This window comes from Protobothrops mucrosquamatus, unplaced genomic scaffold, assembly GCF_001527695.2.
Source record: "Protobothrops mucrosquamatus isolate PMUCROS unplaced genomic scaffold, P.Mucros_1.0 scaffold8, whole genome shotgun sequence".
In the NCBI taxonomy this organism is placed as follows: Eukaryota; Metazoa; Chordata; class Lepidosauria; order Squamata; family Viperidae; genus Protobothrops; species Protobothrops mucrosquamatus.
Genome location: NW_015386395.1, coordinates 3,606,422 through 3,619,613, shown reverse-complemented (window position 1 = coordinate 3,619,613; position 13,192 = coordinate 3,606,422). Strand labels below are relative to the sequence as shown.

The window sequence follows — 13,192 nt, the reverse complement described above, 5'->3', positions numbered from 1 at the left end:
GTTTCTCCTTAGTTCTAGGTTGCTTCTCTCCTTGATCAGTTTCCACCCATTGCTTCTCGTCCTGCCTTCAGGCGCCTTGGAGAATAGCTTGACTCCCTCTTCTTTGTGGCAGCCCCTGAGATATTGGAACACTGCTATCATGTCCCCCCTCGTCCTTCTCTTCGTTAAACTAGACATACCCAGTTCCAGCAACCGTTCCGTATATGTTTTAGCCTCCAGTCCCCTAATCATCTTTGTTGCTCTTCTCTGTTCAATTTGAGTTGGCCAGAGAAAAAGTCTGGCATTTAGTGTGGGATTAACTTGCCAAATCTTTATGTGTGGCCAGTGTATATAAATCACAGGAACAATGAAAGCCATGTGCTTAAATAAATCCTTTCAGCAATGGCTCTGCTGGCTTTGGATTCTAGGAATTGTTTAACACCTGGGGAGATATCAGATTGGGAACAGATAGCTAAAATCTGTATATCATTAGGTGCTGAAAAAAGGTAGCAAAGTTTTTTCATATATTACTTGATCTAAATGAATACAAGCAAGGTATGAAATAAAGGTCTCCTTTCTAGAGTCTTCCTTACAGTATACTAGATAAGTCTATTCCTGTATGATGTGCTGAGTTTAAGTCACCCTGAAGCATGATTGGGGAACTAAGATCCTGATCGATGCAAAGGTAATCAAATTAACCACTCCTGCAGCAAATAATCTCACACCAGATATATAAGCCACTTATGCATTTTCCTTGAGTTTTTTTAAAAATGAAATAATAATGCCTAATGGCTTTGCAGTTGGAGGCACAGAGTGGGGGATGGCTGGATCTTCGCCCACCTCCCTCCTGAGCCCAATTAATTCCCTGCATGTTCACAGAGATTGAAAAGAAGCCGGAGAAGTAAAGATGCTGCTGTCAGAACAACTCTGCTTTGCAGTCATTCCATCAGCCTGTTTCTATGGCAGGTGGAAACAATGGTAGTTACTGGAGACTACAGATTCAAATGACATATCAGACTGTAGCTGACACACATTAACTGAAAAGGGCATGATTTTACATTTACTTAGTATAAAAAATGTACAGCCACTTATTTTGCAAAAAGCGTCTCTGCTTTATCTTAACCATCATTTTACCCTAATGGAACAGTTGAGTAGCCTAACTGTAATGGCTAAATTCACATGATATGCTTAGTGAAGTCAATTATAGATATAGTGGATGCTTTTGTACATTATATCAACTTTAGCTAGTTATACTCAGGGGTTTGGAAGTACAGTTTGTTATGTAAACCCAACCCAACCAAGTTGATGGTTCAATGCATTGTATGAATCCCCAAAGGGTGTGTTATGCAAATATAGTCAGTGTGGCTTACTAAAATCTAGATTTACATGCTATTATCCATCTAGTCCAAAATTGTGAATTTTGATTTGTTGTAACCCTGTAGGACAGTGTTTCTTAACTTTGGCCACTTGGAGATTTGTGGACTACAAGTCCTAGAATTTGAGTCTGTCTTCTAGCTGGGGAATTCTGGGAGTTAAAGTCCACACATCTTCAAGTGGCCAAAGTTGAAAAACACTGCTATAGGGCAGATCATGATGCTACAATCTTGCCGATAAAATTAATGGATGAATAAATACCAGAAGCAATAATACAGAAAATGATTTATCAAATAATTTGTCTGCCTCGTTCTGTTCCAGGAGTGAGCACGAGGGAGGGGTTAGATTTGTTGGTAGCTATTTTGCATCCTGCAGATGGCTTAAGAATTTCAGATTCCAGATTGTTTAAGAGCAGTAAGAAAATGATTCCTCATTCCAAGTGTAAAATTCTGAGTTACGTTTCATTTTTCTCCAAGACCTTTGGAAATTATTTGTATGGTTTTGTACACTTTTAGTTCTTGGGAGGGAGAAAGAGTTTCCACTTAAGTCAAATCAAGTTCTTAAGTCTATAATCCTGATTGAATGAAAGGTAGGAAAAGTTCTTTGCTACCTAAAGAAGAATTTCCCCACATGCTGTCTTTCATAGGATTGTTAAGGATTGTAGCAGGAATCCTGGTGTACTATTACTGGATTGCAGTCCTTATCCAAAGAAATGAATGTTGGAAGGCTGTTTTATATCAGGTCACATTATGCAGTGACTTCAAACTCTCAGGTAGAGAGACATCCTTCAGATGATCTTAATTTTTTAAAGGAAGATGCTCAGGATTATTTTTTTCCACAAGGAAGAAGCTACATCACTGCTGGTCTTGGTTAGAATAAAATGCTAAACTAACTTTATACAAGGCAATGTATGAATTTTAGGAGATGCCTAATGATTTCATAAATGATCAAACCATAGTATATTCTACAATTATATTGATCATAAGTAGGCATTCCATGACTAGTTTCATTCTTATTAGAAATTATCAGATGTATTAATAAGATTTATTGATAAGATGTATTGATAAGATTTATAACCCATTTTTCACTGATGAATTTAAGGTAGCATCCATCTATTTTTCCCGTGTCAACCCTATGAGTTAGAGAGGGCTAAAAGCTCTAAATCAGTGTTTCCCAACCTTAGTAACTTGAAGATGTATGGACTTCAACTCCCAGAATTCCCCAGCCACAATGGGATTGGCTGGTATGGCTGGCCAGGGAATTCTTGCAGTTGATGTCCACATATTGTTAAGCTGCCAAGATTGAGAAATACTGCCCTAAATCATTCAGTAAGACTTACTCCCAAATCAGTGGATGTTAAATTGTAGTTCCAGTTTATAATTAGCGTAAGTAATTCTCTTCTCTTTTGAGATTCACTGCAGGATGTGATAGAAGGGATACCAGATGTAGAACTAAGCTGGGAACCTCTACCTTTAAAGCTGAAGAAATTTAAACAGTTGTAGCCTGTCACATAAGTGAGGTGACATTAAGCAGAGATTAGACATATTTCTGAAGGAGGAAATTATTTTTATTCCCTGTTTCTGAAAGTTAGCTATGAATGCTGACGTAGGAAATCTTATGTAGGAAAAAGAGCACCAATGATTGAAAAATGGTAGCTCAAGCAGACTTAGGAAGACTCCATATAATATGTAGAAGGAACAGATGAAGTTATTAGGATGACTTGGAAGAACTTTGATGCAGGTACAGTAGTCCTCAATTTATGGCTGATCGCGTAGTGATTATTTGAAATTACATGGGACCCCCCTCCCCAAAAGCTACTTACAACCCAGTTCCAAAGATGCATTCCCCTGTCACATGACTGCATTTTGATCACTCAGCAACTGGCCCACATTTATGGCCATTTGCAGAGTACTTCAGTCATATAACCATGATTTACCATGTTTTTGCAGGAAACTGGCAGTTTACTTCCTTTCCAGCAGAAAACAGCTCACCGCAAACAATGGGTTTTATGACCGCCGCAAAAAAGATTGTAAAATCAGGTTGGTCACTGATGAAGACCCATTTTACAACTGTAATGGCCAGGAACAATTATGGTCATAACTCAAGGACTACCTGTAGTTAAAACTGCTTCTTGACAATGCATTTATTGCAAAACAGCCCTCATTTATAGAATTTTATGGGGTATTCAGATGCCACCTTTTAGTTCTAATTATATTCACTTTTTTTTTCTTTCTGTATTTTCTTTTTTTTTTTCACAGAAAAGCCCACAAAGGTGTGGGGAAAAAATGGGAGGGCCATACAAAGCATTTAGTCCAGGAAATCAAAGTATTCCCGAAGAGGGTAGGAATGGATCAGAGGGCTGGCATCCTGAATAACAGCTCTCTATCCTATTGTGTCTTCTCAAAGGTTCCACTTAATAGTTGTGATTTCTATATTGAAATACAATCTTCCAAAGCAGTAAACATTTATATGCTCCTGAAAACAGAAGGGGAAATGCATTTCTTCCTTCTCTGCTGATGATTTCCTGATATCTAATTGGATATTATTGTAAGCTAAATTCCAGAAATGATGGACTTTTTGAAGACAGAACGAACATTCTTAAATTCCCTTCTGTGGAGCAGATATATCCTAATTCAGGGTTCCCTATTTGATGCCTTATAGACTCTAATTCCCATGGTCCCCATCCATCATGGCCCATTTGAGTTGTAAACCAGGACATCTGGAGGTTACCATTTTGTCAAAAACTAGACCATTTTGTATTACTATCCAGGCCTTTGATTGAGGCTGCCAGGGAAAATAACCATATGTGATCATTTGACCCTCAGATAGCATATTAGCACCAAGCTGCCACTGCCTAGGAGTGAAACCTGTATTAGTAGTGGGCAAACAATGGTTACGAAAGCAATATTTAAGAATGGACCTGCTTCTTCTGAGCATAATTCTTAATGGTGTTTTTCCTTTCTGTGTCAGGGAGGTGCCCTTTTACTTAATCATCACATCACCGGCAATAGGATACCTTTAAAGATTGTCCATCCTTTCCGGTTGGGTGTCTTATACCTATCTGGCTCCCTGGGACTGCACGTTGCATTGAAGCTCTCTTTCAATTGGCCCAGTCTCCTCTCGCTGGGTAGTTCTACTTTTGTCTGCAGGAAGCTTGGAGGACTAGAGCTTCCTTTCTTGCGGGAGTAAAAGATGGCTGCCACACAGGAAGTACCTCCTCCAGCATTGGGCCTCCACTTTTTGTACCCATTAGAAGAAACAATGGCACCCAGGGTGAAAATAGAAGAGCCTGGTCCCCCATGTCCTGAAGCTGGTTGGGAATGGGATGCTCCGGGGAAGACTCCTCTTGTTGTCCAGGCAGGCACCATTAGTGATCTGTTGAGGTGGGCAACTCCTCCCCAAGTGAGGAGCGACCCAATTCCACAGCTTTGGGAGGTTCAGTGCCAGGAGATGGTGCAAAGCCTGAGGACACCTGCTGATGTCATGCCAGCCCCTGTGCCTGTCCCACCCCCAGCCCCTGGCTGGGGCAACCTTCAACTACCTGAGCTTGCACCTGTGGATGACATTGAAGCCTACCTGTCATCCTTTGAGCGTGCGGCCGAATCATGCCAGTGGCCGAGAGGAGAGTGGATGAGCCGTCTTATGCCAGCTCTCGGAAAAGCCCAGCCACCCCATAATGGCTTGGATGCCAGAGGTGGCAGGAATGAGCATAGAAAGTCCAAATCTTCTGGCCTGCGAGGGGAGGCAGGCGCCAATGTGGAAATGCAGCGGCAGCGTTTCCGGCAGTTCCGTTACCAGGACTCTGAAGGCCCCCGGGAGGCTTGTCGGAGGCTCCGGGAGCTTTGCCGGCGTTGGCTGAAGCCTGAGAGCCGCACAAAGGAGCAGATTCTGGAACTGCTGATCCTGGAGCAGTTCCTGACCATCTTGCCCCAAGAGATCCAGAGCTGGGTGTGGGAACGAGGCCCTGAGACGTGCGCCCAAGCGGTAGCCTTGGTGGAAGGATACCAGATGGGACGGCGAGAGGCAGGGATGTGGGAGCAGCAGGTAAGGGAATTTTTAATCCTCTTGATTCTAGGAAATACATTGTGATGAAAATTTAACATCCTTAGCACGCCAACATGTTTTCTCATTCCACCTCTCCCCCCCTTCACCCACCCACAAGGCAAAGGAGATTTGAATCAGTGTTTTAATGATTGCATCAGTGTTCCATATAAAAATAGCCAAGGCTTTGCCCAAATGCAAACTTGCAATCTAAATGATGCAAAATTGGCAAGAAAAAGCTCAGTCATGAATAGAGGAAGGATGATACATGGGTAAAAGTTCTTTGAGTTGGCACAGGATTTCAACAGCATTATCTTTTTTTAATGTGTTGATTTGTTTATGGATTATTTTTTAATTAGGCTTTAAACCTTTTCCTGTTTTATATACAAAGAAGGCGGAAAAGACTGGGTCATGTGACAGGTTTTCTCATTAGCAAATGAACCTGCACTTAGTCAACCACGTTTCTTCCTGATTTATTCAGGCTGGAAATGGCTGGTCATCAATTGTTAAGGGCCTCTTCATATGCAAGCATGCAGGGGGACTCTGGTGAAACAAGCCAAAAGCAGCATCTCCAAATGCCTTGGATGGCAGCTCTTACAGTCTCTTGTTATTAGCCATGTTGGTTAAAACTGATGAATGCTGAAATTCAAAACCTTCAGAAGACTCCAGGCTTTTGGCTACTCCAATGAGTTAGGGTGCTAGATGGACTTGTTATCAGATAGATCTGTATCCTTTTGAAAGGTTTTTGGAATGGGAATTGCAAAACAACAACCATGGATGCTTAAATGGCTAATTAATTCTCCTTTAGATTTAAGGCTTAAACAAATAAGTGGAATGGGTAGATTTCCCTAAGTTCTTAGTGACCCACTGTTGTCCTTGTTGCTAGGTTACAGTGCGGGTCAAGGTTGAACAGGTAAGCCCACAGGAAATGATATTACCTGGAGCACCGTGGGATCCTTCAGCCTCGCTGCTGCCCCATCCCGAGTGCCTATCCTCATCCGATATAACACTAAACCAGCCTATCCCAGGCCCTGCTCTCAAGATGCCCTGCATCCCAAAACAGGAACCACAAGGCCTTCAGGAAACAGGTAAGAAGGAAGAAAGAAGCAGGATGTTCTAGGAATTTTTTCCTGCTAAAGGGAATCAGTTGCTACAGGAAAAATAAATCAGCGATAAACTCTTTAGGGAAGTTTTGTCTGTAACAGATGAGGAATTATCCAATTCCCATTATCTCCAGCCACTGGAGCTAGAACAAGAATTTGTAGTTCAGCAATATCTGAAAGATAGTTGAGTTAAGAAATTCAGTTTTTTAAAATAAATCTATGGAATGATTGGCTATGAGAGAAGATGAATATTCATTTAAGAATTCTAATGCTTTGCTTCCATTTAGTGGGCATCCAGATGTTTGCAGTAAAGATTTGGTAGCGCTGTGCAAACCATGTTATTTAATAGTAACTATGATAAAAAATATTTGAGTTTCTCCAGTTCCCAGAAATTCCTTCCACATTTTTAACAGACAGCAGTTTGATGTAGGCGGAAGAGAGAATATAATCTAACTCAGGGCTTTTCAACCAGTGGTACGGGTACCACCTATGGTACATTGGCACCTGGCAGGTGGTACGCGACCATCCTAGAAAAGTGGTAGCGGGGGAGGGGAATGAGCTGAACCGGTGGCAGCAACGCACAAGCCTGAGCGAGAGATGGCTGGAGCTGCAGGGCTGTCAGGGCTCAGCGGAAGCGCCAGGATCAGCGCTTCTTTGGGGCTGTCAGGGCTCAGCGGAAGCACCAGGATCAGCGCCAGGCTCCAGCTGGAGCTGGGCGCTGATCCTGGCGCTTCTGCTGAGCCCAGAAGAAGCATCAATCAGCTGGAATGTTGCAGCATCTCCAGGGTCTTGTGATTTACATTCAGATGCTTGGCAACTGATTCATATTTATGACGGTCACAGTGTCCCAGGGTCATGTGAAGTGACCAAAACCTGCTGCAACCACCCAGCAGATGGGGGAAATAAAAACCAAACACCCCCCATTCCACCCCCACTGCCAATCCTCAACAGAAATGCTCACAACAATGAAAACCTGGACAGGAGGAAGAGCACCGCCGGGCGCTGTCTTGCTCAGCTGTGGCTTGGGGGCACTTTTTTCAGTGCCATTGTAACTTCGAACAGTCACTAAGCGAACTGTTGTAAGTCGAGGACTACCTGTACTTTATCACTTTTTTCTCTCTTTTTTTTTGGCCATCAAGTTTTTGACACCTTGCTAGGTGACTGGTGGTACTCGAATGTTGCCATATCCTAAAAGTGGTACAATGGGTGAAAAGGTTGAAAAGCCCTGATCTAACTTATCTATCTCTTATCTATCTGAACACTTTTTACTTCATTTATTAGAGCAGCTAAACAAGGTATACTCTACCAAGATGTTTGAAAAGAAAAAGAGCTGAAGATGGAAAAAGAAAATGTTAAAATTCAATTTCTTCTAGTAATGTAGCACCTTTTCTTTTTGTCCCTTTGAGTCAATCATGACTTCTGGCAAAAGTCTAGATGAGTCCCTACAGTTTTCCTGTCAAGATTTTTTAGAAGTGGTTTGCCATTGCCTGCTTTCTAAGCTAAGAGAGAAAGCCGGGCCCAGACAGCCTAAAGCAAGACTAGAACTTGCAGTCTCCAGTTTCTAGCCCAGTGCCTTTAATTGCTATACCACTACAAAAATTAAATGATTTTGTATCTAAATCCTATCTCATTTGTGTGTATTGCATTTGAGAATTCAGTGAGAAAAATGCATCTTACAGTTGAAGTCTGTCTTCCTCCATTTGATGCATTTCAGATGAGTTGAACTTCTTTCTATTCCCAAATAAATGGAGGATATATGTTGATTACGCTTTTCACAGGAGCTCCATGGACTGAGTATAGAGGATAGATTTGAAATAGAACTTAGAACAGTAATATATTATTCAGCCTAACTAAAGTGATTGTAGGATTAGATAGATGAAGGACGTTCCATTAATATAGCCTGATCTGGCTGCTTCTAGATATTATGTGTTAAACTCCAGTGATTCCCATTTCCAGAACTTTTAATTTGGTCCAACTGTTGCTCCTGCAATTATCTGCCTGAGCCTTTTTTTTTTAATCTGAACTAGGGACAGTAGAGAAATGTTCATTAATAGTCTCAAAGGTGCTTTTTCAAAAGGCAACTGGACTATTTTTCCCTTGAGGAGGAAGAAGAAGACATTTTGCTTCTCATTCAAGAAGCTTAATCGGTTCTAGCAAAATGGTGGGGGCAAAAGTCCAGAATGTGAACGTTCTGTATACAGAGGACATATTGGTTTGAAAGAGGGGTAAAAGAGGCTATTTATGTTAACATTGAGCAGCTTTCTCTCAACAGAGGGAAGGAGTATGACACCACCTATCTTCTGTCTACAACACAGTCCTTTCAGTAGTTCCCAGAAGATTACATCCCCATTTGCCCTCTGATACAGGTGACCCTGAGAGCACAGATAAACCCCCAAATGACCTCAAAGGCTCTCAGAGAGAGTGCTAATGACCAGAGGACTGCAAAGAAATATAATCCTTCCACCACTATCCCATCCTGTCAGATCTAATCCTTCCATCGCCCCCACCATCCTGCCAGAACCAATGAAGCTTCTTGGATGAGAAGCAAAATGTCTTCAAGGAAAAACAAAGTCTAGTTGTCTTTTCAAAAAGCACCTTTGAGACAACTATGATCTGGATAACTGAGACTCTCCACAGATGTTCATTAACAGTATGATGTAAATTTATCTGATTCCAATTCCTGAATCTACAGGCAAACTGGAATGCAGTTGTTTCACCTAAATCTGCTCTTTGGAATCAAAGCTTACTAATTACAATGGATATGGAATAGAACAAGTTTAAAATTTGAGAAATGAAGAATTGAGCAAAATCAATCATAAATGAGTCAGCTCTTCTTTTCAGTCTATCAAACTTCAACTATTTCTGCCTATAGTTAGCTGCTCTTTTTGTATATTTATCCTCTACTCTTGCTTTTCCAAACCCAACAATCATTGCTCTTGTATGGCCAATAATTATGTAAGAGCAATATAATTGCTCTTATGTGGCCAATAATTATTCTTTATAATTAAAGAATCTTCACCCAAGAACTAAAAATTAATCTGTGGAAATAATTTTAAAAATTGTTTACTTCTATTGGTACTCTGTATGGATGCTCTGGCATAAAATAGATCTTTATAGGAATAACACTTAGACTCATATACTGCTTCACAGTGCTTTACACCCCTCTCTAAGCGGTTTACAAAGTCAGCAGATTGCCCCCAACAATCATTTTACCAACCTCAGAAGGATGGAAGGTTGAGTCAACCTTGAGCTGGTGAGAATTGAACTGTCGAACTGCAGATAGCCGGCAGTCAGGAGAAGTAGCCTGCAGTACTGCATTCTAACCACTACGCCACCATGGCTTTCTTTATCCTATGCCAACTTATTTTTGATCAGCTATTAGTCTGACAGACAACCAAAACTATGCCTATGTATACAGACATTACCAGATGGAACATACAGAAATTAAATTGACTATATATTTTTATATAAAGAGATGGAAGAGCTCAGTTAAAAGAACAAAGATGTGACAGATGCAGTTCAAGCTAACGTGGAAGAACAAAGGTAGTCAGTTTTCCAAATAAGATCTTAAACATAAGCCTACCATTTTCAAAGACAATATTAGGCACTTTGAAGTCCCGAATCTCAGTGATAGGAAACCAGAGATATCATAGAATTAAATAAGTTGTTATGGATGAATGTCAAAAGTGGCCACCAAAGAGAGGAAATGGCTGAGGAAGAAAAAGTAACTGGGACACTGGGAGGCAGTGACCATGCTGTCCTGGAATTTCAGATAATTGATGATGAGAAACTTCAGCCACACCTCAATATTAGACTTCATGAGAGAAGACTTTATTAGACTGAGAAGGATAGTAGGCAACATCCAATGGTTTGATATTGTAAAGGAGAAAAATGTCCAAGATCTATGATAAAGTCAGGCTTTTCCGGAAGGCCTGTACAGCCAAGTGCCAAGCTGTGGATTTAATCCATAGCTCGGTTCTCAGCTGCAGTGGTCTTCTAGAAAGGCCTGTGACTGAGAAATGCAGGCCTGGCTGCAGAAGACAACGCAGAAGAAGTGGGCCGACGAGGAGAGACCTGGGTGCAAAGTAAGTAGGTGCGGGGCGCATGGGGCAGGTCCACACCCCCGCCCTAGTTTGCTTTTTAGGTGTGTGCCTTGCCCCAAAACTAGGGCTTATTTTTGGGATAGGGTTTACTATTGGGGAAACGTGGTAGCTGCATGTTGTCAGCCTCATCTGCCCATCATGAAAGACTTTTCTTTTTCTTTCTTGACAGGCTCTCTACTGGCCAATGGAATCCGAGAGAACCACTCTTTGCCTGGAGGCATGATGGAAATGGGATTGCTCCCTGGGAATTCCCGGGAGAAAATGTTGGGTGAGAATTGTGGTGAACGGATGAGTCAACAATGTGATGTGAGATTTGGAGACACAAGAGAGAATCCAGTTGCACATCTCAACTCTCTTGGAGGCTCTCACCCAGCAGGAAAGTCCCTTCACCAGTGTTCAGAATGCGGGAAAACATTTAGCCGTAACTCACATCTGCTCACTCACCTAAGGATCCATACTGGGGAGAAGCCTCACCAGTGCCCTCAGTGTGGCAAACGTTTTGGTCACACTTCCCAGCTGACTCGTCATCAGAGGACCCATGCCTCAGAGAGACCTTTCCGATGTGCTCAGTGCAGCCGAAGCTTTTACCAGAGCTCAGAGTTGACCAGGCATCGAGTGTCCCATGCCAGAGACCGTCCGTATGGGTGCAGCCAATGTGGGAAGAAGTTTCGCTGGAGTTCTGATCTCATCCGACACCAGATCACCCATACAGGAGAGAGACCGTACAAGTGTCCTGACTGCGGGAAGAAGTTTGGTCAGAATTCGCACCTGGTTCGACATCGGAGAACCCACACTACTTAGCCAAGATCTTCCCAGAAGGAAAGAAAACTTGTTTCCCAGCATTGAAAGCTCACTAAGGGCCAAAGCATGGAACCAGACCACCACTTAGCTTAGTGTCATAATGAGCCAGATGACCGATGAACTTTCGGTTCAGTATCTGCAGAGATTTACCTGTTGATATGGCTTAATTAGAAAGAATCCAGTCTATCTGCAGTGGGATAGGCAAGGTGGCAGTTTCCCAATACCAATTTGTGTTCTACCTAGAGAGTCACAGTAGAACGGAACTGATTACTTTAAAAAGGTGCTGAGCCTTACTAAGCTGACTTCCTGGACAATACTAAACCACTAATATTGTGGTGGCACCAGTTGGATGTCTTTTTTCTTTCTCTATCTCCTTTTCCTTCCTCATTCTCTTTTAATAGAAAAGATAATAGATCTTCTAGTCGTCTAGACAGATTTATTGTTACATAACAACTTGTATTCCTTGCCCTGAGACCATTTCTTTGTTGTGAAGCAAAAACAATGTATTTTTTTGAGAAAATGACCAGTCTGTATTGGCAGAGGGTTGAAATCTTTTAAAATGATGGAGATCTCCTCTTGGGGAAGCTGCTGTGAAGTATTTTGCCTTTTTTTTTTTTTTTTGAAATTACAACTTTGATAAATGGGAAAATTGTCAACCTAAATTTGTAGTGACGTGGAAATTTGTATAACAGGACTCGGTATGATTTCAGTAGGTTGGCCTGCAGGTTAGGTGAACTTTATTATGGCCAACTCTAAGGGCTGGCCATGACTATATAAGGGGATTGATGCACGTCTCCTATCTGGTACTTTACATTGCCAGTAATCCTATCGATCTATTGCACACAGCCTCTTTCTTCTTTGTGAGGGACAACACTGGCAAAACACTCTTTCCTCACATTCAGCAAAGAATATCTCAAAAGTATATTCTTGGGTACTTCAAGAGGAAACCGCTGCTAAGATTTTAATGCTGTTCACGTTGGGTCATGGGAAGTGGTGGTAGAAGAAGTTAGAGAGTCCTTTGCTAGAGGGAATCAGTAGACACCTAATGTAGTTCAATCCTTTTTATTACATAATCCTGACCAAGGATCTCTTGTAATTAATTATGGTAGCCACGTTGACATAATACATTTATCAGGACAATGAACGCTCAAGCTATAGCGCTGCTCGACACATTTAATGTTCGTTACTCTTTGGGAGTGGCTTACGTGTTGTGTGGATCCGACTCATTTGATTAGTTCCAGTGCATTGTGTAAACCCAGATAATGGGTTAATTCAAGAGCCAGGTTAAGCATCTTGTATGAACATAATCAATCTGTTAGAAGAGAAAAATATCCAAATGCCTAAGAATTCTTGCCTAAAAATAACCTTTCACTTTCTGACTGCTGCAGATGTACAGTGCCCCATTCAGTGATCTCTCAAGTTCTGTCTATTACCCATAAAAAATGGCAAGTGAATACCAGACATGGAAGACTTATACCAGGCAAATGCTAGTTGCTTTTTAGTTATTAGTACAAAAGCAATACTTGTCTTTTAATTATGCTAGAGCCATTTTCTCATAATGCCTTATTTTCACCATGTGCCCTCCAAAGATTAGTACAGCTCAGCGAGAGATATTCAGATAGAATTAATAGAAAAGGTAATAGATCTTCTAATCATCTAGACAGATAGTTACATAACACAACCTGTATTCCTTGCCCTGAGACCATTTCTTTGTCGTAAAACAAAAGCCCAGCCCCACCGTTACCACCTTGTCTTCTTGAAATTATAAGCCTTCTTGAGCTTGGTGCCCTT

At 41.5% G+C, this 13,192-nt stretch overlaps 1 protein-coding gene across 1 annotated transcript; it reads left to right on the top strand.

Moving 5' to 3' along the window:
• The first annotated feature begins 4,545 nt into the window (after positions 1-4,545).
• On the top strand, positions 4,546-11,996 carry LOC107282523 (zinc finger protein 165-like). Its single transcript, XM_015810312.1, has 3 exons — positions 4,546-5,397; positions 6,281-6,482; positions 10,770-11,996. Exons 1-3 carry the CDS (start codon positions 4,546-4,548, stop codon positions 11,399-11,401), a joined length of 1,686 nt encoding a protein of 561 aa, XP_015665798.1. The 3' UTR covers positions 11,402-11,996.
• Positions 11,997-13,192: the final 1,196 nt, after the last annotated feature.